The 25603-nt window shown below is 42.5% G+C and overlaps 1 protein-coding gene across 3 annotated transcripts in view; it reads right to left on the bottom strand.

Annotated features, from left to right (window-relative positions):
• Positions 1-25603, bottom strand: part of LOC145359042 (acid-sensing ion channel 2-like) — a 1204124-nt gene that overhangs the window by 73295 nt on the left and 1105226 nt on the right. For all 3 annotated transcript variants that reach the window (XM_080213397.1, XM_080213396.1, XM_080213398.1), the window contains one exon: positions 15965-16092. In XM_080213397.1, coding sequence (XP_080069523.1) covers positions 15965-16092 — 128 coding nt within the window. The remainder of the gene's footprint in view (positions 1-15964; positions 16093-25603) is intronic.

Here is a 25603-nt window from a genome sequence, read left to right as displayed (position 1 = left end):
TTTTTAACACAGCCACTGAGGTTGTGGCTTCATGATGGCAATTGTCCATTTTACAGTTTTATTGCTTTTTTCATCTGAGGCCCCACGTTGATTCATTTCAGCTTAATTATTAAAAGGGCCCCATCCTTATCAGACTTGAAACATTGTCCAGGTCTTTAAATAGAGCTTACATCCTGCAGCAATGGCCTCACAACGTTGCAAGTTAACACCACATCTGCTTTACCGATGGCAGCCCACCACCACCTTCTCAAGGGCAATTAGGCTTGGACAATAAATGCCAGGTTACCTAGTGACAACCATATCCTTAGAGAAGATGCTGTCATTGTCATCGACTCGGGTATAACCAACACGATGCACTGAGAGCACTCAAACTTCCAAGCTTTGTTACTCACACACGGGGAACACACACATGCAGTGGGATGCATGCTAGGTGTTCTGTCGATTCATATGGATGTATTGCAGTTCTTGTTCATTACAACAAATGAGAAATGAGCAACTTTCTAATCCTTACATACATTGTCCACCAATCATAATACAGCATTTTGTCCTTTCTTATCCATTAGAAAATGGTCTCCTTCTAATCCATCATTAGCAGAATATCTTGCCATATCTTGTTTATGGTATGAGTTCTTGTACTTATCTTTGGTTCCTGTGACCATGGCCATGGCAGGGAACATAGTGTTTAAGAAACTGACACAAGGTGAGATTAGTCACTTCTCTGACTAAACAACCAATGACCTCTTGAAGGCCTTGTCTTCACCTTAAGCCTTTCCATTCTTGCTGACAGAGCTGTCTGCCATGGTTGCTGTAACTTAATTCCCACACTGTCAGCTTGTAAGCAGACTCTGTTGCCTGTCAACAGAAGGAGGCCTTCCTCAGAGATTAAGCAGGTCAAATCCAAAGCCATGTTTGAGGTTAGCAGTTGCATCGTCACATTCTTGGAATCAGTGTGAGAAGAAGTTTAATGACCAAATCAGGGCAGGAAAGGTGAGTGGCCTACTGCATTCAAGAACATTCCCAGCCTCCCTCACTCTGCCTTCCCATCTACTCCTGCACAGCATTCCTCATACCAATTTACCTTGTATGTTACACCCATCCCTCCCTTTGTAGCCATCTTGTCACAGCTCCATTTGATCAACCACCCTCTTCGGAATGCAAAGCCACAACTATCCCTTATTAATGATCTTCAATAAATGTTTCCATCCATTCTCTGAACACACACTATTCCTCACACTCGTTGGTTACCTCTTTCTCTTTTTGCATTAGAAGAGAGCACAGGATACTAGATATGGGCAGGGAAGCAGAGGTGGCCCCCCAGCAAGCTCCATACCAGTATAGGAGGCATTAGAGATAAGCCATCAGAGATTCAGCTACTGGGTGACAGAATTGAAAACCAGACCACCTCAGACAACACTCACTTATAGAGTTGTACAGAACTTTGGTGAGGGCACAGTTGAAGTACTGTGTGCGGTTCTGGTTGCCACATTAGAGGGAGGATGTGATTGCATTAGAGTGGATACAGAGGAGATTCACCAGGATGCTGCTTGCGATGGAACATTTAAGTTATGAAGAAAGGTTGGATAGGCTTGGGCTGTTTCCATTGGAGTACGGAAGACTGAGGGGTGACCTGATCGAGGTGTACAAGATTATGAAGGCTGCAGGTAAGGTGGATAGGGAGCAGCTGTTGCTCTTCGTTGAAGGGTCAGTCACAAGGTGACACAATTTCAAGTTGAGGGGCATGAGGGGTGGCGGATGCTGGGCTGTGGACAAAAGAACAAGGGCAGCAGATAGAACAGATACAGTAAGAGACGTGCTGAGTAACCACATACAAGATGATGGGCAAGGCCAGGCCTATAATAAGGTATTTAAGAAGAGTCTTAAAAAAATCCCCAAACCACCCGCCAAGATTAGGGAGCCAGCCCCATCAGTCAAAGTGTTTGCCCTGAGCAACTGAATGCAAAAAACGCATTGCTCCTGAATGATATGTACACCTCTCTCGATTCTACGATACTCATTAACATAAAAATAGCCATTGAGTGCCGCGCACACTCTTGACTGGTGGGGCTAGCTCCCTAATCTTGGCGGGCGGTTTGGGGATATTTTTAAGACTCTTCTTAAATACTTTATTATAAGCCTGGCCTTGCCCATCATCTTGTACGTAGTATTCAGCTTGTCTCTTGCTGTATCTGTTCTATCTGCCGCCCTCGTTCTTTTGTCCTCAGCCCAGCCCCCCATCTCCTTCCAATCCTCCCAGTTAATGAACCGACCAAGGAAGAATTTAGAAAGCTAACAGGAGATCGAGGGCCAGGCGGTTCTGTGGCACCACCTTAGAAAGAGACTGAATTTACGACTGTGGGCCCTGAATGGCATCCACAGTGCTGGTTTCAATTATTTCCATGGTAAAGGAAATATTAACAATAGCCTTTTCTAATGCTGAGACCCCAGGGCCTGGGAGGAGGGCTCGGACAAACTGGTGAAAACTGGTGTTACGGGTAACTAGCGGGCTGTAAAATTGTCGCTAGTGGTTGCTATTGTTCTCGTTATCATCCTATGATTGCTCCCTACAGGAGACTTGATAAAAATGATAAAAATAGAACAGCGCAACATGTCTATGCCAAGACTAGCTGTGTGTTCAGTACTCACGTTCCTGTAAAAATGCAGTTACAGAATTACTTACTCAGAGACACTCATTAAAACCATCTGCGTATGGAGTTGCAGTGAAGTTAAATGGGAGATTTTCCAAGATGTCCAACAATGTGTACTGTTCGTTCATTGTTTGTTTAATCATGCTATGGCTTTTGTTCATTTGTTTTAATGGGATTGAGAACAATATGAACATGTAGCCACCACCTGAGAGTCAAACTTCCATTTGGTGTGGATAAAAACTAGTATTTTTATGAAAAAGAAGAGCCAAATCTTCCAGTCTCCTGATCATTGGAAAATGGACGAATGACAGAGATGAGTGTCTGAATGTTGTTGAAGGCCCGCAACTGGATCTTTGTGGGGATTGCCAAGGAAGTTTCAATTTCTGATGGGCAATTCACCTGATCCTGTGACCTTCTGTGAGTGTCTCTGATTCTGAGGTAGAGTTAGAGACTTGGGCCAGTTCTGATGCACTTACCTGAATCGTTACTCAGAAAATGTTAAGTTAAAAACTAGTCTGAAATCTTGAAAAATACACAACTGACAGCTATTCACTACACCGTTCCCCCACCAACCTCCCCCATAACACTCCCCCGACTACACCTCAGAATACTTCTGACTCCTCAGCCATACCCCCAGCCCCCTCCAACAACCCAACCGCCCTCCCAATCTGACCTGACTATACTCCCAACCCACGTGACTAACCTCCTGACACATATAGTATCCACCTGACCACCCCCCCCAACTACCACCTGAGTGGGGACTAATAAGGTATGTGTGTGGGGTTACGGGGATAGAGTCTGGGTGGGATTGTGGTCAGTGCAGACTCAAGTGGCTTCCTGCTGCACTGTAGGATTCTATGATTCTGAGTACCTTTCAACAGCCGGCTACCCTCCTGACTTGTCCAGACTACTCACCAACCTACCCACTCAGTGACCCATCTGGCTATTCATCCATCTCCTCTATCAGCTTGCTCACCTACCCACTGCCCAACTGACCCACCTCACCTACCTACCCATTCATTCACACCGTCCACACATTCATTCACTAACGTTCAGACTGCCCACTTAAATTCACCATTTGGTAGCCGCTGTTGTAGAAAAGGAGGACTTTCTACTCTTGATTCTACTCTGACCCATTGGAGCTCTCCGAGGGTCTCTGCATTTCACATTCCTGGGGCAGCCGAGTTCAGAAGACCCCAGTAGAAATGTGAAGCAGCATTGGGTCAAGAGAATGTCTGGATACAGAGGCAATGTGACACTGTTTGCTGCTCCTCGGAAGATCCAGGCCATGAATGGGGGATTTTGAGTCTCAATCTCCTGTTGCTGATGATATTTAACTGTTTACTGAACAGCAGAAACAGACAGCCAGCAACCTTCTGACTTTGCTACACATGCTTCAGTTTAATATATTGGTATTCTAGTAACAAAAGGGCTCCTTTGCAGCAAGGGAATGTAAATAACACAAAATAAATCTGATACCACAATAGTTCTTCGTTTTGGTGATGATTATGGCCACAGCCCCAGAGTTCTTTTATCATGCGGATGAATTATGTCCATGTGTTGAAACACTAGTCACCACATGTAAGATCAGCAAAGGCTGAATATAGACATGAGTGATAACTCATTATATCATCGCGATAGACTTGTAATTACAAGGAGCAGTCAAAAGCTGACACAATTCCACATATCAAATACGAAGCATTATGGTGGCACGGTGGCCACCACTGCTGCCTCACAGTGCCAGGGACCTGAGTTTATTTCCCAGCTTGGATCGCTGTGTGGAGTTTGCACAATCTCCCCGTGTTTGTGTAGGTTTCCTCTGGATTTCTTCCCGTAGTCCAAAGATGTGCGGGTAAGGTTGATTGACCGTGCTAAATTGACCCAAGTATTGGGGGGTTGGGCTAGGAGGGTAAATGTGTGGGGTTATGGGAATAGGGCCTGGCTGGGATTGTGGTCAGTATAGACTTGATGGGCTGAATGGTCTCCTTCTGCACTGCCAATTTCATTAGACTTTTGAAGAAATGATCCTTGGGAAATGGTGGTGTGTGGTAATACCACTGGACTTCTCATGCAGAGACCCAGCCTAATATTCATGGGTTCAAACCCCACCATGGCAGCTGGTGGAATTTAAATTCAATGAATAAATCTGGAATTCAAACCTAGTCTCAGTTGTGGTGACCATGAATTAATTATCATAAAAACCCATCTGGTTCACTGATGCCCCTTCAGGGAAGGAAATCTGCCATTCTCATCTGATCTGGTCTATATATGAATCCAGATCCAAAGCAATGTGGTTGGCTCTGAATTGTCCTCAACTACAGCCATACTCACAGAACCATACCTCACTACAACGTCCCAGACACCATCATCACTATCCTTAGGTATGACAGATCCACAAGTAGTAATGTTGGCACAATATAGGAGGGATTGAGTTTTGTGAGGAATACTCGACATTGACTCTGTAACCTATGAGGCCTCATGGCATCGGGTCAAACAAGGACAAGGAAGTGTCAATTGGATTACAACCTACTGCTTCCAGCACTACCCCACTCCCCTCAGCTGATGAATCAATACTTCTCCATGTTGAACACTAATCGGAAGATGCACTGAAGGTGGAAATGACTCACAATGTTCTCTGGGTGGGGGCTTTCAATGTCCATCGCTAAGAGTCACTCAACAGGACCACTATTGACTGAGCTGGCTGACTCCCTAAAAGACATAGCTGCTAGACCGGGTCTATGGTAAGTGGTGACGGAACAAAGAAGAGGGAAAAATCACTGCAATGTCCTAAATATATTAGACGTTGCAGGTTTTATAAAAAAAGACACAGTTTCACATTAGATTCAAACTACCAATGTTAGATTTATTCTAGAAGCCCTTGCCTGTATAAAGTGAAAACTGAAACTAAAATAGCAGCCTGTGCAATACCCTAATTACATTACTACTGAATTATGTGACTGGCTCTTAAAGCAATCATGCAACTACTTAAATATATAACATCCCTTCCTCTTGACTCTTGTGTTCATGACAACAAATTACTACATGGAATCAATAATGCTCTACACACAGTACAACGCAGCATTAATCATTATACATAGTCAAGAAGAAAGTTAATCAGAAGGACATCTATTCCTCTTTAGTTGTATATGGAAATCTGGAATTTGACTGTTCTTGACCCTAGAGGTAGGAATTTGAATGCTAGCAGACACTTCTTCTCTTAGAACTAATTCTACATCTTTCTCACATGGTGTAGTACCATAAACACAATCATTAGGCAACTCAGATTCAATTAGATTTTCCATAATAATATTCACAGCACTAGGAACTAAAAATTTGGTACCTCTGGATATGACTTGGAAAAATCATTTTGAGATGACAATTAGTCAGCATGGCATTGTCAAACGAGTTCAACTTCACTTTCAACTAAGAAATCAGGCCTATTTTTGATAAAAATATGGCTGGCATCCATATCTTATTCATGGCTTGATTACACACTAACACTTGATCCCCTTGTTGAAATGAGTGTGGTTTTGCCCTCACCTCTCGGCTAGCAACGTGAGATTGTTGTTGACGTTCTACTATCTCTGAAATTTTTGGAGGTAATAACAAATCAAACGTAGTGCTCAATTTTCTCTTTAAGAGCAGTAATGCCGGTGAACTTTGGGTAGTCACATGAGTAGTGTTTCCATAAGATGCCAAAAAGCTGTTCACACAACATGATAATGAACCTTGCTGTCTTGAAGTTTTGAAAAAAATGTTTTGAAGATTGTATGAATCTTTCAGGTAATCCATTGGTTGTTGGATGATGAGGTGTGGATTTTATATGCTAAATACCATTTACTTTGAGATATTCCTCAAACTCTGGTGAAGCAAATGGTGAACGATAATCAGTGCCAGCCTTTTTAAAGCTCCCATAAACCGAACAATACTTCCACCTTTCACTTGATTCCTTCTATGGAACCGGAACCATTCCACAATGGTCAGTGATTTTAGAGAGTAATGCTCTGCAAGGATCTTTGCCAAGTTATCCAGCGTTTTGGTTCCCAGCTTGCTTTACTGGATGAACTAAGCAACAGAACAAATTGAAGGTTTTACTTCCTATTGTACTGAGAAAAGCAGGTACAAGCAACTCGTCTGCAATTTTACTTACACAAAGTACTAAAAATGTTCTGCATAGGAGCTCCATTATTTATTTCCTTCATTGAAAAGACCCATGGATCCTAATTGACCCACCATTTGTTTTACAGGCACCGGCAACTCAAGACTGCTCAGTTTATCTTTTTTACTGTCATCCCAGTAGTCCCCTTTAAACCTAGAGACCATTCACTTGATTGTCTTTTCAAGCTACCCCAACCATGTAGCAAAGTATCCCTTCTTTTCAAATATGCCAACTATTGCTTGGAATCTCATCCTTCTCTGATCGAAAACAAAATCTCTTCCAAAACTAAGTAGGGAGATTTTTTCTTTTACTTGGTCTTCCTGCACTGGCACTTCAGTCTTTAATTCTGTTGTTATTTCTCCCCAGTCTTCTAATATGTGAAGTATGAAGACCCACAATGGTTTTTTTCTCCTACCTTAGATCTTTTTGCAGTGTTCTCAATGAAACCAAATCCTGATTGTCACGAATTTGCTTTTTGTTGGATGGGCTTTTATGGCCTCACTTGGGCGAGACCAGAAAGTCCTGTCTGAGGTCAACAGAGATTTCCGTTGATGGTCTCTCGCCTGCTCCAGTTCCATAGCGGGCGAGGCGGTAGAGTTTTGGCTGTAGTGTCCTAACTATGTTAGGGATTGTGAGATTTTAACAAAAAGAAAAAGATGTGGTTTACATACATAGATTTAAACTAAGAACAGATATATCCGAGGAGTTGTTGCCTGTACAAAATACCAACTGAAACGAAAACAGCAGCCTTTGCAACACCCTAATGACATTACCATCAAATCATGTGACTGCCTCTTAAAGCAACCATGCAACTATTTAAAAATGTAACAATTTCATCAGCTTACGCTAACAAGTGTCAAGTGGCATTTGTGCCACACAATTACCAGCCAATGAGCATCTCCAACAAGAAAGAATCTACCTCCGTTGAATCCCCTATTATCAATATCTTGGGGGTTGCCATTGACCAGAAATTGAAGTGAACCAGCAATATATATACTGTGGCCCCAAGAGCAATGCAGAGATTGGGAACGCTGCAGAAACTAACTCACCTCCTGACTCTGAAATTCTGTCCATCACCTATAAAGCAGAAATCAGGCATGTGATGGAATATTCTCCAGCTGCTTGGTTGAATGCAAGACTCCAGAAGCTTGACACCATCCAGGAAAAAGCAGCCCAGTTGATTGGCATCCCATCCACCATCTTAAAATTTCACTTCCTCCACCACTGATGTACAGTGGCAACAGTGTGTACCATCTGCAAGATGCGCTGCAGCAATTCACCAAGGCCCCTTCCAAACACATGACCTCTACCATCTGGAAGGATAAAGGCAGCAGATGCATGGGAACTCCATCATTTGCAAGTTCCCCTCCATGATGCAGAACATTTGATTTGAAACCAAATCACCATTGCTTCACTGTCACTGGGTCAAAAGCCTGCAACTCCCTGCCTATTAACACTGGAGGTGTACCTACACCATATGGGCTGCAGCGGTAAAAGGCAACTTATCACCACCGCCTTCTCTGGGGCAATTGGGGTTGGACAACGTATGCTAGCTAGCCTAGCAAGAGAGACCCACAACCCATGAATAAATAAATTAGTTTTTAAAAAATCCTTGCTGGGAAAATATTGTTATTCCATATTCCCATTAACTTTTCTGAAGTTGATTTCACTGCCCTGATGGTTCTTCATTTATTGAGTTCAGTGATAGCGGTCTCTCGCTCCCTGTAGATTTGCTGCACAATTTAAATCACACCATTAAACTACTTCAATTCACAATTCCTATTTTCCTATGTTAAAATGCAGCATAAGTGTTTTACGGAATCTGTAGGTAATTGAATAATGGAGCATCTCTGCCAGGTAAATGCAACGCTCACTTTGTGAGCATTTTGAGCGAAGCCAAATCAGTTCAGGCATGCGTTTCCTGAAATTCACAAACTGATCTGGTCATTTACAGCTTCTGTTCGATTGAGGAGTGTGGCTGGTGCCATACGTGGCATGCAGGCGGAGAGCTGAACTTGTCTCTCAAGTCGTGCAAATTGAAGCCTTTCTGAATCCAAAGAGTGAATTAAATCTAAATCCTCACAGAAGAAACAACATATCATTCCCATGTAATTTTCAATCTTTTCCTGAAGAACCCCAGTCTTAGCAACACACCGTTGCCAAAAGATCCTCTGCAATCCCTTCTGCACTGCCAGATTGCCGGCCTGCAGGAAGGTTAATGGTCCAGTCTCTACACCCTAGCCATGACTGTAACACTACATTCTGCAGTCTCTCCTTTCCTTCTCTATGAATGGCATGCTTTGTCTGTACAGCACATGAGAAACAATACTTGTCACTCTATACCAATACATGTGACAATAATAAAACAAATCAAACTAAAATCAAAGAAGCTGGAAGCATTGCTGGGCCTGTGCAGTGGAATGGTTAGAATGGTCAGGGAAGTCTAACCACTATATCCCCTCTTACCTTGTGCCGTATACTGTGCCATATGCCTGAGTGAATCAATTGACGGGGCAGTTAGATACTGTCTGCTTTATGTTAGCCACCTCTAAGAGCCAGAGAAACATTGAGGTGATGCTCCAAATACCCTTCAAGAATATTCCTGATTTTCTGAAAGGAAACTGGAATGAACCCTTCTAAAACAGATTGGCGGGCATGGTGGCACAGTCGTTAGCACTGCTCCCTCACAGCGCCAGGGATCCAGGTTCAATTCCAGCCTTGCCTGTGTGGAGTTTGCACATTCTCCCTGTGTCTGCGTGGGTTTCATCCGAGTGTTCCAGTTTCCTCCCACAGATCAAAGATGAGCAGGTTAGATGGATCGGCCATGCTAAATTGCCCCTTAATGTCCAAAAATGTGTAGGTTAAGTAGATTAGCTACGTACAGGGTGACGAGGATAAAGGAGTGGTTTGGGCTTGTTCTGTCAGAGAGTTGGTACAGAATCAATGGGCTGAAAGGCCTCCTGCACTGTAGGGGTTCTATGGATTACATCATTCTTTGCAGCAATGGATGTTGTCTCTTTAATTCACTCCTCCTCATAGATGTGTCTTTATTATTCACTGCGATTTAATTTTTTAGATTGGTTTATTATCCATACTGCGAGCCTGATATATGGCCATCATGTTCTCAAATATGCCCTTAATATCTTTCTTGTTTCCCTCCAGTTGTTTCTATTTATTATGAAATCATTTTAAATTTTTAATAGAGAGAGATTTTTTAAAAGTCTGTTTTTCGAATTTGCTGAGGTAAGTATCTAAGAAAGATTTCTGAATAGATGAGGAAAGACAATACTACCATTAAAACTTTCAAAGTTCCTTGATTTTAGAGCTTTCTCCTATCTTTCCATAATGTGAAGAGAACTTGAAAAGCCCTGATGTTACTTTATATGTGGAACAAAAGGCATCTGTTTGACACCAAGTGAATCCAGTTTAAAGTTTATTATTAGTGTCACAAATAAGGCTTACATTAACATTGCAATGAAGTTACTATAAAAATCCCTTAGTCACCACACTCCAGGTTTGGGTAGACTGAGGGAGAATTCAGCATGACCAATGCGCCTAACCAGCACGACTTTCAGAATGTAGGAAGAAACTGGAGCACCTGGAGGAAACGCACACAGGCACAGGGAGAATGTGCAAACTCCACATGGTCACCTGAGTCCAGAATTGAACCTGGGTCCCTGGCGCTGTGAGGCAGCAGTGCTAACCACTGTGCCATCGTGCTGCCCCACTGATCTACCATGCTGCCCCACTGTGCCACTGTGCTGCCCCAAAGCTGTCAAGTAGCACTGCCCATGCTTTACATCTTCTGAGTAAAAACGGCTATGCATGAATATGTGCCGCTTACTCAATTTTAAAGTATAACATCCCAAATGTCATACCAATTTTACTTATTTATTCATGCATATCCTTGGCAAAGGAAACCTTGCTGTGTACTTATGACTTACCACTCTTTTCAGAGCTCCAATATGTAGTTTACTGCCCAAACAAAAACTACTGTAGCAGAAAAATCAGAGAGAGAGGCTAAAGTAACATCGTCTACCTATAATGAAGATCTCTGCAGCACTATTCATTTCCCTCTGGCTATGAGCACAGAAACAAGAAAAGACTTTTCTGTTCCTGACTTTGATCTAAATCTGCTCTTACTCATCCTCCAACATCAGAGTCTGTCAATTATTCTCTCACATGTTGCTCATTCCCTCTGTTTACATGCAAGTGAATCGTACACTAAAGCACACATGCTGCATCTCAAGATACTTATTCATTAGAATGGAAATGACTTCCTTAAGCACGAGCTTAAGCAGACATCGAAAGATACAATTTGTCATCCAAAGACTCTGTGTACTTAGACCAGATTAAATGGCCTTAAATTTTTTGTACATCCGTGTAAATGTTTATTCATTTTTCAATTTGAACACCACATTAAGTTTTGGAGTCCCCATGGTCTGACTGTACGGTTAAGGTTTTTAAATTGCTCAATCAGTGGAAAATAAACTGGCATTTTTCCCAATGAATATATTAGTCCTGCAGCATATTAAATATCTGCTCCTAGCATAAATCTTCATCTGACTAGAGTCAGACTGGCCTTGTAGATATTGTCCTCTTGGGTTGCCATTGCAAGATGATGCACTTTGGAAGATCAAATTCAAGTGCAAATTATATAGTAAGTGGCAGAACCCTTAGGGGCATTGACATGCAGAGAGGTCCTTGAAAGTAGCAACGCAGGTGGACAAGATGGTTGAAAAGGCATGCAGGATACTCCTTTCATCAGCCAGGGCATTGAGTATAAAAGTTGGCAAGTTATGTCACAGCTGAATAGAATATTGGCTGGCCTATGCTTAGAATATTGCATGCAGTTCTGGTCGCCACATTATCAGAAGACGTGGATATTTTGGAGAGGGTGCAAAGAAGGTTTACTAGGATGATGCCTGGTCTGGAGGGTTTTTGGTATGAGGAGAGGCTGGATAAACTCAAGATTATTTTCACTGGAAAGACAAAGGCCGAGGGGTGACTTGATAGAGGGCCACAAAATTATGAAAAGCATAGACAGGGTGGGTAGTCAGAGGCTTTTTCTTAGGGTGGAAAGGTCAACTACAAAAGGACACAAGTTCAAAGTAAGGCGGAAAGTTTAGGGGTGATGTGGGGGTAAGTTTTTTCTCGAAGAGGTGTCCGGAAAACCTGGTCAATGGAGGTGATGGAGGCGGGTAACGTTCAAAGTGTATCTTGACAGACATATGAACGCAAAGCAAACAGAAGGATAGAAGCCTTGTATGGGTAATAAGTAGTGGATCTAAATAAGGATTAAGAAGCTTGGTGGGCTGAATGGCCTGTTCCCGTGCTGTATTGCTTTTTGTTATTTCTCCCTTCTTTGAAGATAATAACCAGAAAAGTTTATTATCAATAAGCTCCTACTTGATTTGACCCTTTATTTCTTTACGGAAGGAAAGTGTAAGCACTGACATACATAAAAATGAGAAAGAAATATTTATTGATCCTTTCATTTATAGAAAGTACTGAACTTGAGTTCTAGATTAAGAACCTAGATTCTGTGCTCAACTCCTGTGGAGATGTTTGAGCCTGAAATGTTTTAACTCAAAAGTGTACAAATACATAGTCAAGCTGGTAGCTAAATATTCTGGGGATAAAGATTTGGCCAAAAATTACATTCTGCAAGGAAGAGGTGTGACTTAAAAAGGAGGGACAGAAAAAAATGTTTCTTGGGAGGATTAAAGAATAAGGAGGTAATAGTCATTTGTTACAAATATGTAGGCCAGGATTTCCCATATCCTACATGCGATGGGAACCGGCGCGGGAACTGGGAGAGAGGCAAAAAACTCATTGACTTTGAACCGGAATTTCAACTCTGTCCCACTTGAAATTTATAAGATTGCTATGTTTTGGGGCTGTCCCTTGAATTGAGGATAAAATGGGGAAATGAAGAGGCTCATGGAACATATTTTGAATTCTGCTCCACAACACACTTGGGTAGCTTGAATGTTAAAGGTTAAAGAAGGCTCAGGTTATTTTACTGGGAAAAAGATGCAAAGTATTCATATCTGCAAACAATGACCAGGGCACCTGTGATGATGGTGATTGTTAGCCTTCAAGGCCCAGGGTGGTATTAGGAATGATGGGTTTTGTTGACTGTTATACTTTAAACTGTCTATCTAATTCCAAGACAGAATGAAGTTCGCGGCGGAGGAAATGGAGGGTAGCTAATTAGTATTTCTACCAAGGAGCAAAGCCCATTTCATTCATGTTACCATGGAAATGGGCTTTGAGAGGGGAAGAATTCAATGGAGCCAATGCAGATCGGGTTGCAAATTTTCCTGAACTGATTCTAAGACAAAGGGGTGAATTTTCCCATTCTGCCCACCATGGGAATCATAGCCGGTGAGGAATGAACCATGGAAAGATCCGTTGACTTCAGGTGGGATTTTCCGGTTTTGGGGCAAGCGTGGCTGGAAAATCCAATCCAAGGTTAGTCTGCAAGAATCCGTAGAGGCAGGGCGGGGGAGGGAGGGAGAGAGAGAGAGACAGAGACAGAGAGTGAAAGAGAGAGAGGGAGATAGAAAACAGAGACAGAGGCAGTAATTCTCTATTGTTCCATGCAGAATGAAGGTGGAAGGTGTAGTTACACAGACTCGATGGACAAGAGCTGATGCAAAGAGGGATAGCAGCAAGAACACTGTGATCTCTGGAAATATCTTTGTTTGAAAGCCTTTCGGATTGAACAGACCAAATTTGTAAAGGTTTAAACAAGGTTGGAAGATTTGCCTGGTATTGGCTAGGAAGAGGAATCCCTCTCTATGAAAGTCACTTCAGGAATTAGGAACTACCTGATTGGAAAAGGACAAAACATGCCGTCAGGATCTGAGAACAGCTTTGGACCCACTTCTAAAGAGTGAAGTATTAACTTCAAGGACAGAGTAAAATATAATCATTAAGGGGACTATCCTGTCATTTTAAAAGATAAATGAGGAACCTCTGTGTGTTTAGAGTACATGTTGCCCACTGCATAGTGTTTAGACAGTGTGCTTTTAGTTTCATTCTTACAGTGAAAGCCTTAAAATTTGAAATCTTGTGTAATCCTTCCAGTCAGCAACTGGAAATCTGAATATTTTTCTACACAGATTATCACAATTTTTATAATTTCAATAGCAGAAAACCTTTTATTCTTTTTGTCAAAGACAAAACATCATTCATTCTGCCTGGTTTCTGTGAACTTTCCCTTGATTTGGTCTACTGATCTGTAACTATTTCTGTCAGACCACGATCTTTTCCTATGGGTCAACTTTATTGTTTTCCATCCAGATAAATTAAAGACAGTTGATGAGGCTAGTTGATGTCAATAATGATTTCACAGAATCACACAGCGGAAAGTGAGGCCATCATGCCTGTTCCAAGTCTATCCAATTTCCCAATTCAAAGAACTATCCAATTAAGATAAAAGCAAAATACCACTGTGCCACCATGCCACCCATGATGGTGTTGTAGTAATGTCATCTGGACTAGCAAGTCAGAGGCCTAGGTTGGTGTTGTGGGACCCAGGCTCAAATCCCACCATCGCATCTGGTGGAATTTAAATTCAATTACTAAAATCTGGATATAAAGCTAGTCTCAGCAATGTTGACCATGGTGACCATCACTGATTGCTGTAAAAACTCACCAGGTCCACTAATGTTTGCCATCCTTACCCAGTCTGGTAAGATTCCAGCGCAGTTGACTCTTAACTGCCACTCTGAAATGTGCAAGCCACTCAATTTGAGGGCAAATAGGAATGGGATAACAAATACTGTCTTTGCTAGCAGTACCCAGATCTCATTAAAGAATAACCAAAATGTGACTTATAATTCCCTTAAAACATCAGTTTTGATTGGCTATCAGTCTAGTAGGTTACATAAGCGTATATCTAAAGGAAAACATCTGTGCTCTTATCATCCAGATCAGAATCCCAAGGTATATTATGTTGCCAGACTAGACCCCAACAATTTTTCTATTTTGGCACAAATGTGAGGGAAGGATGTTTGTTCTAAGAGTAATTCCAGTGACAAATTAGAGACCTTTTATCAAAACAAGTTTCATTTGTAACAAAAGTTAAGCATAACTCTAACAAAATGAAGCAGTTTAACTTTTAACAGTTGAAGATTCTTTAAGCATGAAAAGAAAGAACTCTAATTTCTAACTTATCACTTTTTCAGTTCCAAATAAACAACATTCTTCCGACAGATTTAAAATCCATTTTAGTTAGCAATCAGAAATATAATGAATGTGGACAGCCTTCGCATTTTCAGAGAGATATAGAGCTTTCAGAAGCCTGCAAAACTCTCCAAGTTTCAAACAGAATGGCCAAACTCCAACAGCTTCCTGCAAAAACCTGTTGACAGGTCATGTGATGCCATGATTTACGTGCAGTACTCAATCTATAAAGGAGTTTATCATCCTACTCCAGATCCGGGACGGCACATAAACCACAGCATCACATGACTTGTCAATCACTCTACTCTGAAATCCCAGGGAACTTAAGTAAAGAAAAATCCATTAATTCTACTTAACATAACCACTTGCAAGGTTGGAATGAGTAATTATCCTGCCTCCCAGCATCTGAGCCATATTCCTTCTGCACATACTGACTACCTGTAGAAAAAACTGAACTTTAAAACATTCTCCTGAAGCATAAAAAATAAACACAATTATATCATTTGTATACTTTCATCTCAGTACCAAATGAGAAATATTTGGGGGTGTTGATAAATTAGTATTCAGATTCAGTGGGGATCATTTTCTTGGTACAAACTAGTTGTATTCTGTTTTTTGTATATGTACGTCTCAAAGATTTTCTGCATATATAACAGCAATTACATGGAGTGTTCCCCAATACAATGCTATAGGGTGCCAGAATACAGCTAAAATAAGTGATTGGTCTACTGGCCTTGGTTGTGTTGCTAAAGGCAAAAAGCAGATATCAGGTACTTCCACATTGGCTAGGAAGTAGACTGAGACTAGGACTGGAAATGCCCCTAACTGGGGACATCTAGATAGGCAAGTGGGAAAGATCTGTCTTTTTAAAAGAAGAATTTTGCATATTTTGAATACAACTGAAGATGAAACACTCAGAGGTTTAATGCAAGAGCTTAGCTGAATATCAGAGGAAATACCGTACCCGCTGTTCTTGAGTGGAAACAAATGTTTGGAATCCTGGTGCAACTCCGAATCCCAGCTCATGTACAAATGGTGGCTCAGATTGAGTGTGCAGCTGTACCCTTATCCCAGCTTCAAATGTGGTGTCTTCTGTAAGAGAGAAGAAACAATTGCAAACACTTAGCAACAAAGAAAACCTGATCAGAAATGATCTTACAGTAGATGCAGTAAATCCATATGAGCTTTTGTGCACTGTGGCACAGTGTTTCCAAGAAAATCCAATGTTAACTAAGGTATTTCTTGTTATCTATCTTAAAACATGCCAAATCCAGACACATATGCCAAATGGTGATAGGAGATCAATCAATGGATGGAGGCAAGAGGCTCATCCTCAGTGATAGTGGAGGCTATGGCACAAGTGCAAAGAGAAAGGCTAAGGCTGATGTCACCATCTTCACAGTAAGTGCCTCCTCCTGCAGTCCCCACCATCACAACTGCCAGTCCTCAGGGAACTTGGTTCACTCCATGTGATACCAAGAGATGCCTGATTGCACTCGATATAGCGAAGGCAAAGAGCCCTGACAACATTTCAGTTGGAGCACTGAAGATCTATACTCCGGGTCGAACTGTGCCTGTTCCAGTGTAGCTACAATATCAACATACAACTAACAAAGTGGAAAATTGCTGAGTTATATCCCATCCACAAAAAAAAAACAAACCTAACCTGTTAATTATTGCCATGTTAGCCTATTCTCAATCATCAGCAAAGTAATGGAAGGTGACATTGACAGTGCTATCATGTGGCACTTACTCACTAATAACTGGCTGTCAACGCTCAGTTTGAGTCCCATCAGGACTACTCGACTCTAGACCTCAGCCTTGGTCAAAAGTGATCAAAAATAATGATCTCCGGCGGTAAGGTTAAAGTGGCAGCCACTGGCATCAAGCCAGCATTTGACTGAGTGCGGCATCAAGGAGCCTTAGCAAAACTAAAATCAATAGGGAATGGGGGTAAACTCTACACAGCCCTAACAATTTTCAGCTCTTTCGTCAATGACTTTCCCTTCACCATAAGGTCAGGAGCAGGGATGTTTGCACCGTTTCCCAGTTCTATTTGCAATTTCTCAGATAATAAAACAGTCCGTAACCAGGTGAAGCAAGGTTTGGACAATATCCGTGCTTGATCTGATAAGTGATAAATAAAATTTCCAGCAAGAAAGAATAGAACCACCTTGATATTCAGTACATTCCTCTCACTGAATTGCCCGCAGTCAACACCCTGGGATTAACATTGGCCAGAAACTTAACTAGATCAACACAGCCACATAAATATTGTGGCTTTAAGAGCAGATCAGAGGCTGGACATTCTGCTGCAGGTGTCATATCTCCTGATTCCTGAAAGCTTCTCCATCACCTATAAAGAACAAGTCAGGAATGTGATGGAATACTCTCTCTCCTCTTGTCAGGATAAGTGTCGCTCCAACCACACTCAAGAAGCTTGACAGCATCCAGGATAAAGCACTTGATAGTTTACACCTTCCACTACCCATGCCCAGTGGCTGCAGTGTGTACCATAGACAAGATGCACTTCAGCGACTTGCCAAGGTTCCTTCGACATCATCTTCCAAACGCACCACATCTACCAACTAGAAAAGCAAGGGCACCAAGTGCTTGGAATGTCACCAAGTTCCTGTCTACATCTCACATCAACTCCAAATGAAAATATATCACATCATTGAGTAAAAATCCTCAAACTCCCTCCCTAACATAATTCCAGAAGTACCTACACCAAGTTGTTCAAGAAGGCAGATTGCCTTCACTTTCTCAGGAGCAATTAGAAATGGGAATAGATATTGGTCTTGCCAGTGAATATAAAGAAGACACACATCTCACCTGCACACAATTAACCACCACATATAATTCACATATGGATAAATGTATCACATACACACACATGCAATTCCTGCACATATGCAACTCCTTCACTTGCATTGCATTCACATACCTTCCACATTCAAAGATTCACATTCCACATGCATGGTTAGGGTTAGGTCAGAGATCAGCCAGGATCACAATGAATAATGTAACAGGGTTGAGAGGCTAAATGGTCCACTCATGTTCCTATATATTACATACATATACCAATACAAACAACTCCCACACCAGAACCTCATCTTCACACACATGCACATACACACACAGAGGACAGAATTTTCCAGTTTTCAGTCCTGGGCCCACTAACCATATTTAAATTATATTAAAATGACCACGTAAACTGGTCTTTGCACCTCCCCACCGATTTCCGGTGCAGAGCAGACACCGCCGGAAATCTGGCACTGGAAGACTCAAGCGGGGCACAAATGCTTGTGCAAACCCTGCGAATCGGCCGACATGACAACCTCCCGGCCTGTTGCACTAAAACATTAGCGGAGCGCAAAGGGGGAATCGCAGCCACAATCGGAGGTTCTCAGAATGCCTTTGATAGTGAATTGCGAATTCTGCTAAGAATATCTAACGCCTCATGACACAGTGCTTGGAGCCACCTGCACTGAATAATGTAGCTTGTTTAATGGCTTATTTCTATTGTGTAAACACTTCAAGTAATGTTCTGCAATAATGCCTCTGGGTACCATTGTGGAGCTCCATTCATGTTACAGGGGGAACTTCACAACAGCCAGAACAATAACCACACACAAGACAATGATTTCAATCTGTAAATCACAACTGTCACACTGAGACACTCTTCACCCACATGGCTAGGCTCACGGAAACGTGAGGAAAATAACAGACTCATGAAGCAATGCTGAGTTGCACAGCCTTTTACTAATTAGTAACCACCCCGTTTCCCCATCCCCCAGTTCCCCATTCCCTCCCATCCTGCTCCCTTCCCATTCGTACCAAGGCCAATTATTCATCCAGATTGTATTGTTATATCAATTGTTCCTTCAGTATGTGGCTGATATAGGAGGCACGGGAATACAAATGATGTCCAACAAATATGTGGGGTTACTTCTTGTAACTTGAACTGGAATATGCATACAGACAAGTTGGAAGCATATTAATGCCTCTTACTCCTGTCAGTCTATACCTGCAACCATCAGATCACGTGAGTCATGACATTTCCTTCAATGACTCTCTGATTATCATCTGTTCAATCTCACAACGGGTGCAATCTTACCAACAGTTCATGCCACGTCCCTGTTGCAGGGGGGATTGGAGAATTTGGCATCCAGCCAAATCTCTGCTCACTGCAGCAGGATGGGAAAATCTTGCTGGCCTGAACGGTGATAAGACCTAAGATATAAGAGCAGAATTAGGCTACTTGGCCCATCGAGTCTGCACTGCAATCAATCATGACTGATATGACTCACATACCCATTCTCCTGCCTTCTCACCATAACCCCACTTGATCCACTTATTGATCAAGAAGCTATCTATCTCTGTCTCAAAGACGCTCAATGACCTGGCTTCCACACCTGAGTTCCAGCCAAGATGTTTCACAGTCATTGCCGTAAAAACAAGTGCATTAGATATGATTTACTAATGGCTGCGCACACAGGTATCAGCACAATACGCAACCAGATCACTGATGGGCATCACACCAGTGGGCTAGAAACCTCCTCTGACCCAAAAATGTTCCAGTTAGCTGATAGTGCTTGTATACTGGAGACTGAGTAGAATTTTATATTTAGAATCATACAATTCTGCAAACCTCTGGTATCCGTTGCCATTTTCAGTACTATACTGATTGGTATTAAGCTTTTTTATATCACAATTGACATGTTCCACAGAAATCCACGGTAGCACAGTGGTTAGCACTGCTGCTTCACAGCTCCAGAGACCTGGGTTCGATTCCTGGCTCGGGTCACTGTCTGTGTGGAGTTTGCACATTCTCCTTGTGACTGCGTGGGTTTCCTCCGTGTGCTCCGGTTTCCTCCCACAGTCCAAAGATGTACGGGTTAGGTTGATTGGCCATGCTAAAATTGCCCCTTAGTGTCCTGGGAGGCGTAGGTTAGAGGGATTAGCGGGTAAATGTGTAGGGATATGGGGGTAGGGCCTGGATGGGATTGTGGCTGATGCAGATTTGATGGGCCGAAGGGCCTCTTTCTGCACTATAGAGTTCTATGGTTATACTGGTCTAGATTTTCATGGAGTTGGGGAGACTCCATTGAGGAGATTCTGCTGAGGACCCAACTCTAGAATTCCTAACACCAGGGTCACCAATTTTATCCACTGTGGGTTAACATTGCAGCTGGTGCGGGTCTTGAACCCACAACCTGAATTCCCAACCTGACTGGCTCCACTGCAAAGATAAGTATGTCCTAGCGCTCTGTAATTTTCATGGAATCAGGCCACCTTTTATAGGATCTCAGTGGTGTCAGGAACCATCATCTAGAGAAAGGAACATCTTGACATGCACGTTCACAAAGTCTTACACATAACTCCCAGGTCAATCTTTGCTCCTCCAACTACCCCCATGGCCTACATATACTCCACGCCAAACTATGGGTAGAATTTTCCTGTCCTGCCTGTCATGGGAATCGTAGCGGGCAGGGGAGGGGGAGGACCATGCAAAAGTCCTTAACCATGGGTGGGATTTTCTAGTCTTGGGATAAGCGTGGCCAGAAAATCCCTCCCAATGTCTTTCCACCTACACCCATGCTGCTCATACCTTCCATGTCAAGCTATAGCACTTCCATGCTCATTCATCCACTATACACTCAACAAATAAAACCTCTGGTAACAATAGTTAGTGTGAAAAAACAGTCATTAATTCATAGCTTTCTACTTTCCACATCCCTACAGAAGTGTGGATAATCCAAACCCTATAAACATCAGCTGAAACTGCAAGCACTAGCAACCTCTTTCCCTTGTGTAAAAAACAATGTGCAACTGACAGAATAAGAGGTATGGAGTTGTCAACCAAGCAATGTTTTCTTTGGGGGGACAGCTATTTTTGGACTCTTGAAAGAGCTGAACAAAAGTACCCAGCGTGTCATCTGAGTCTCCTGGCCAATATTTATCCTTTAATCAAGATCACAAAGATCAAATTACCCGGTCATTATCACACGTCTGCTCCTGGGATCTTGCTGTGCACAAGTTGACTGCCACATTTCCTACATTACAACTGTGGCTACATTTCAGCAGGTATTTCACTGCTAATGAAGAGCTTTGGGCTTTCTTGCAGTGAAAGGCACGGCATACGTGCGCGTCCTTTCTTCACGTCAGTCGCTGCATTTGTGGCGTAATTGTCAAACAATCATTTCATACGATTAGTGGCACCTTCGAATAAAGCGTCTGCTGAATGGACTGTTTTAAATTGATAAGGTGAATTGCATAGCTTTCATCAGAAAACAAAATGGTTCTGTGTAGCTTTTAATTAGCTGGTCCAAATTTTTAATTTGATATTTTGTGTTCTCACCGCAGGGCAACTCTGAAAACAAGCCTCGAGTGGATTCGAGTTCTATTATTTTAATCTATACTTACAAGGCTGTGAATGCTTCACTGGAATAGGAATTGCTTACCAACCTCCAGTCAATCAGGGAGCCCAATTGTGTCTGCAATTCAGCCCCGATCCGTGCGTTATACACGCTATGCCCCAAACTGGGGAAATAAAATGCCAACATGCTTTGCACAATGGGGGTTATTTTTAAAGAACTGTGAGGAGCTGAGTTGCTTTCCTTAATTGTCCATCAGAAGCTGCCTAAACATTGTGCATCACAGAATGGAATGATGGAATGTTGTTGCAACATCAGTTGTAGGGTTGCCTGACCCTACAACCCTGCCCCAGTTTATTCTCCACGTGGATAAACGCAAAATGCTGCGGATGCTGGAATCTGAAACAAAAACAGAAAAATGCTGGAAAATCTCAGCAGGTCTGACAGCAACTGTGGAGGGAGAATAGAGCCAGTGTTTCGGGTCTAGATGATCCATCGTCGAAGCTCTGATGAAGGGCCATCCAGACTCGAAACGTTGGCTCTATTTTCTCTCCACAGGTGCCGTCATACCTGCTGAGGTTTTCCAGTATTTTTCTGTTTTTGTCATGCTCCACGTACGTCATGTCATTTAATCTGCAGCAGACACCCAGAGCTGGATGTTCACGACAGGGGTGAGATTCAGGAGCTGAGGCTATTTTCCAGGATCTGAACCTGCCCCAGTGGGAAATTCACTCACTGGGACTTTGAAAGAGATACCCCCATAGTTGGCCTGGAGCCAGGTCTTCAATCCAATTAAGGATGGCAGGTGGTGATGCCCGTATCTAAGGAAAGAAAAACTGGCATTGGAGGCAGTCCAGAGAAGGTTCAATGGGTTGATCCCGGGGATGGAGGGGTTTTCTCATGAGGAGAGGCTGAGAAAGTTGGGTGTCTACTCATTGGCATTGAGGAGAATGAGAGATGGCCTTTTTGACACAGTGGGTTCTCGGGGGCTTCACAGAGTAGATGCTAAGTAACTGTTGTTGCTTACGGGAGTGTCTAGGACCAGAAGGCATCATCTCAGAGTCCCAGTTAAAACAAAAATGAAGCGGGATTTCTTCTCTCAGAGGATAGCGTATCGGTGAATTCTTTAGCACAGAGGCTGTAGAGGCTAAGTATGTTCCAGACTGAGATAGACAGATTTTTAATCGGTAAGGCAATCAAGGGTTATGGGGGTAAGGTGGAAAAGTGGATTTGAGGATTATCATATCAGATCAGTCATAATCTCATTGAATGATGAAACAGACTTGATGGGCCAAATGGCCTACTTCAGTTCCTATGTCTTCTGGTCCTTTGCAACTGAAGGCCCAATCAGAAATCTCCCAACTTGAGCACCTACACTGGATGGTAAGGGGAAACGAGGGGACATTTCAGCACAGAGCTATCACTCTGACTGACGTTTTTGACATCTCAATGAAAAGATGGTTCTTGCAGCCTGCTACTAATGTTGAGAAATGGGGAAGCCCCTCTACAGGGTGACACATAAGTATTTTAGCACCCACACTCGCAGCCAGACAGGCGGGGACAGGGAGGGGGGCCTCTGGGCTTGCCTGGGAATAGACTCCCTGTCCTGCAGACAGATGTCCTACCTCCATAACCCTAAACATTCTTCTGCTGGGTGTGGAAACCAGGTGACAACTGGAAAATCTCAGTCTCCTTTAAGTTAACTTGGTTAAATTCTTAATGGATAAAAATGGCCAGTGACGGGAACAGGATCAGGAAACTGGCACAGCAGTCAGTGCTGATATTATAAGATAAGATATAGGAGCAGAATTAGACCATTCCGCCCATTAAGTCTGCTTCACCATTTGACCATTAACCTATCAGCCCATTGCTCACCAAGAATCTACCCAATGTTGCCTTAAACAAATTCCAAGAACCTGCTTCCACAACTTCTTCAGGAAGAGAGCTGCAAAGACTCACAACCCTTTGAGTGAAAACATTTTGCCTCATCTCTGTTTTAAATGGATAGACTTCTTACTTTTAAACAGTGACCCCTTATTTCAGATGTTTCCACAAAAGGAAACATCCTTGCCACCTCCACCCTGTCAAGATCCCTCAGGATCTTATATGTTCCAGTTCAGTCACCTCTCACTTTCACAGAAGCAATTACCCGTACTTTTATGTTCTCCTCACAATAAATGCTAACATTCTAGTAGCTTTCCTAATTATTTTCTGCATACTCGACTTACATGATTTATGCACTAGGACGCACAGATCCCTCTGTACCTCAGAGCTCTGCAATCTCTCACCATTTAGATAGCACACATTTCATGTTATAAACCATTTACCAGATCTTTGCCCACTCGCTTAATCTATCTATATCTTTTTGTAGCCTCCTCATGTCCTGTTCACAATTTTCTTTCCAAAACAACTTTGGTAGCCATCCCTTCAATTCCTTCATCCAAGTCATTTATATCAACTGATCCCTGTGGCACATCACTTGTGACTTCTTGCCGATCTTTGTACTTGTTAGAGTTTAGAAGAATGAGGGGAGATCTCATTGAGACATATAAGATGATGAATGGGATGGATCGGATAGAGGTGGAGAGACTCTTCCCGCTCAGAAAGGACAGTAGGACTAGGGGGCACAGCGTCAAGATAAAGGGGGGGCGGTTTAGAACGGAGTCGAGGAAGAACTTCTTCACTCAAAGGGTGGTGAATCTCTGGAATTCTCTGCCCGTTGAAGTGGTGGAGGCTACCTCGCTAAATATTTTTAAGACGCGGGTTGATGGGTTTTTGATAAGAGAGGGGATTAAGGGTTATGGGGAGAGGGCGGGAATGTGGAACTGAGCCACGACAGATCAGCCATGATCTTATTGAATGGCGGGGCAGGCTCGAGGGGCTGGATGGCCTACTCCTGCTCCTGTTTCTTAAGTTCTTATGCTTACTCTCTACTTCCTTTGTGACACCGAAACTTATATCTATGCCAATACATTATCCCTTACAATATGAGCTTTTACTTTCTGCAATAACCATTGATGCTGCACTTTATCAAATGTCTTCTGGAAATCTAAGTTCAGTACATCCACTGGTTTCCTTTTATATAGAACATGTGACTCCTTTAAAGAACTCCAATAAATTGGTTAAACATGATTTCCCTTTCACAAAACCATGTTGTCTCTGCCTGATTACCTTGAACATATCAAATTACCCTGACATAACTTCTTTAATAAATGCTTTTAACCTTTTCTCTATGAGAGAGGTTGGGCTAACTGGCCTGTAGGCTCCCACTTTCTATCTCCCTTCCTTTTTAATAAAAGAGTTACATTCTCTATCTTCCAATTGAATGGGACCTTCCCCAAATCTAGGGAGTTTTGGAAAATTAAAAACTATGCATCAACTATCTCATTAGCATGTTCATGACGCACAGTGGTTAGCACTGCTGCCTCACAGTGCAAGGGACCTGTGTTCGATTCCCAGCTTGGGTCACTGTCCGTGTGGAGTCTGCACATTCTCCCTGTGTCTCTGTGGGTTTCCTCCAGGTGTTCCAGTTTCCTTCCACCAAACATGCTGGTTTGGTGCATTGGCCATGCTAACTTCTCCCTCAGTGTATCCAAACAGGCGCTGGAATGGGGTGACTCAGGGTTTTCACAATAACTTCATTGCAGTGTTAATGTAAGCCTACTTGTGACGCTGATAAATAAACTTTTAGCTTTTTTCTTCTAAGACCTCAGATGAAATCCTTCAGAATCAGGGCATTTGTCAGCCTGCAGTGCCAATAATTTATTCAGAACCACTTCCCTGGTGACTGTAATTTTCCTGAGTTCTTCCTTCCATTTCCTGGTTTATAGCTGTTTCTGGGCTGTGACTTGTATCCTCTATAGTGAAGACTGATTTAAATACTGTTCAATTCACCTTGCATTTCCTTGTTTCCCATTATCATTTGTCCAGACTGACGTTTTATGGGACCAACGCTCATTATAAAACTCCGTGCTTTACATTTCTGGCTAGCTTTCTCTCGTGCTCTGTTTTCTCCTCCTTATTAATTTTTAGTTATCCTTTGCTGTTCCTTGTATTCTGCCCAAACTTCTAACTTCCAGTCTGTCTTTGCATTACTGCATGCCTTTTTCTTCAAAGTTGACATGATTTTTAACCACCCTAGTTGTCCGTGGATGGTGGGTCCATCCCTTGGACTTTTTCTTTCTCGTGTTTTAGGATGATGTCTTCTTATACAGCATAGCTAA

This window comes from Carcharhinus amblyrhynchos, chromosome 27 (assembly GCF_965287045.1).
Source record: "Carcharhinus amblyrhynchos chromosome 27, sCarAmb.v2.hapA, whole genome shotgun sequence".
NCBI lineage: Eukaryota > Metazoa > Chordata > Chondrichthyes > Carcharhiniformes > Carcharhinidae > Carcharhinus > Carcharhinus amblyrhynchos.
This window is presented reverse-complemented; position numbering and strand designations above follow the sequence as displayed.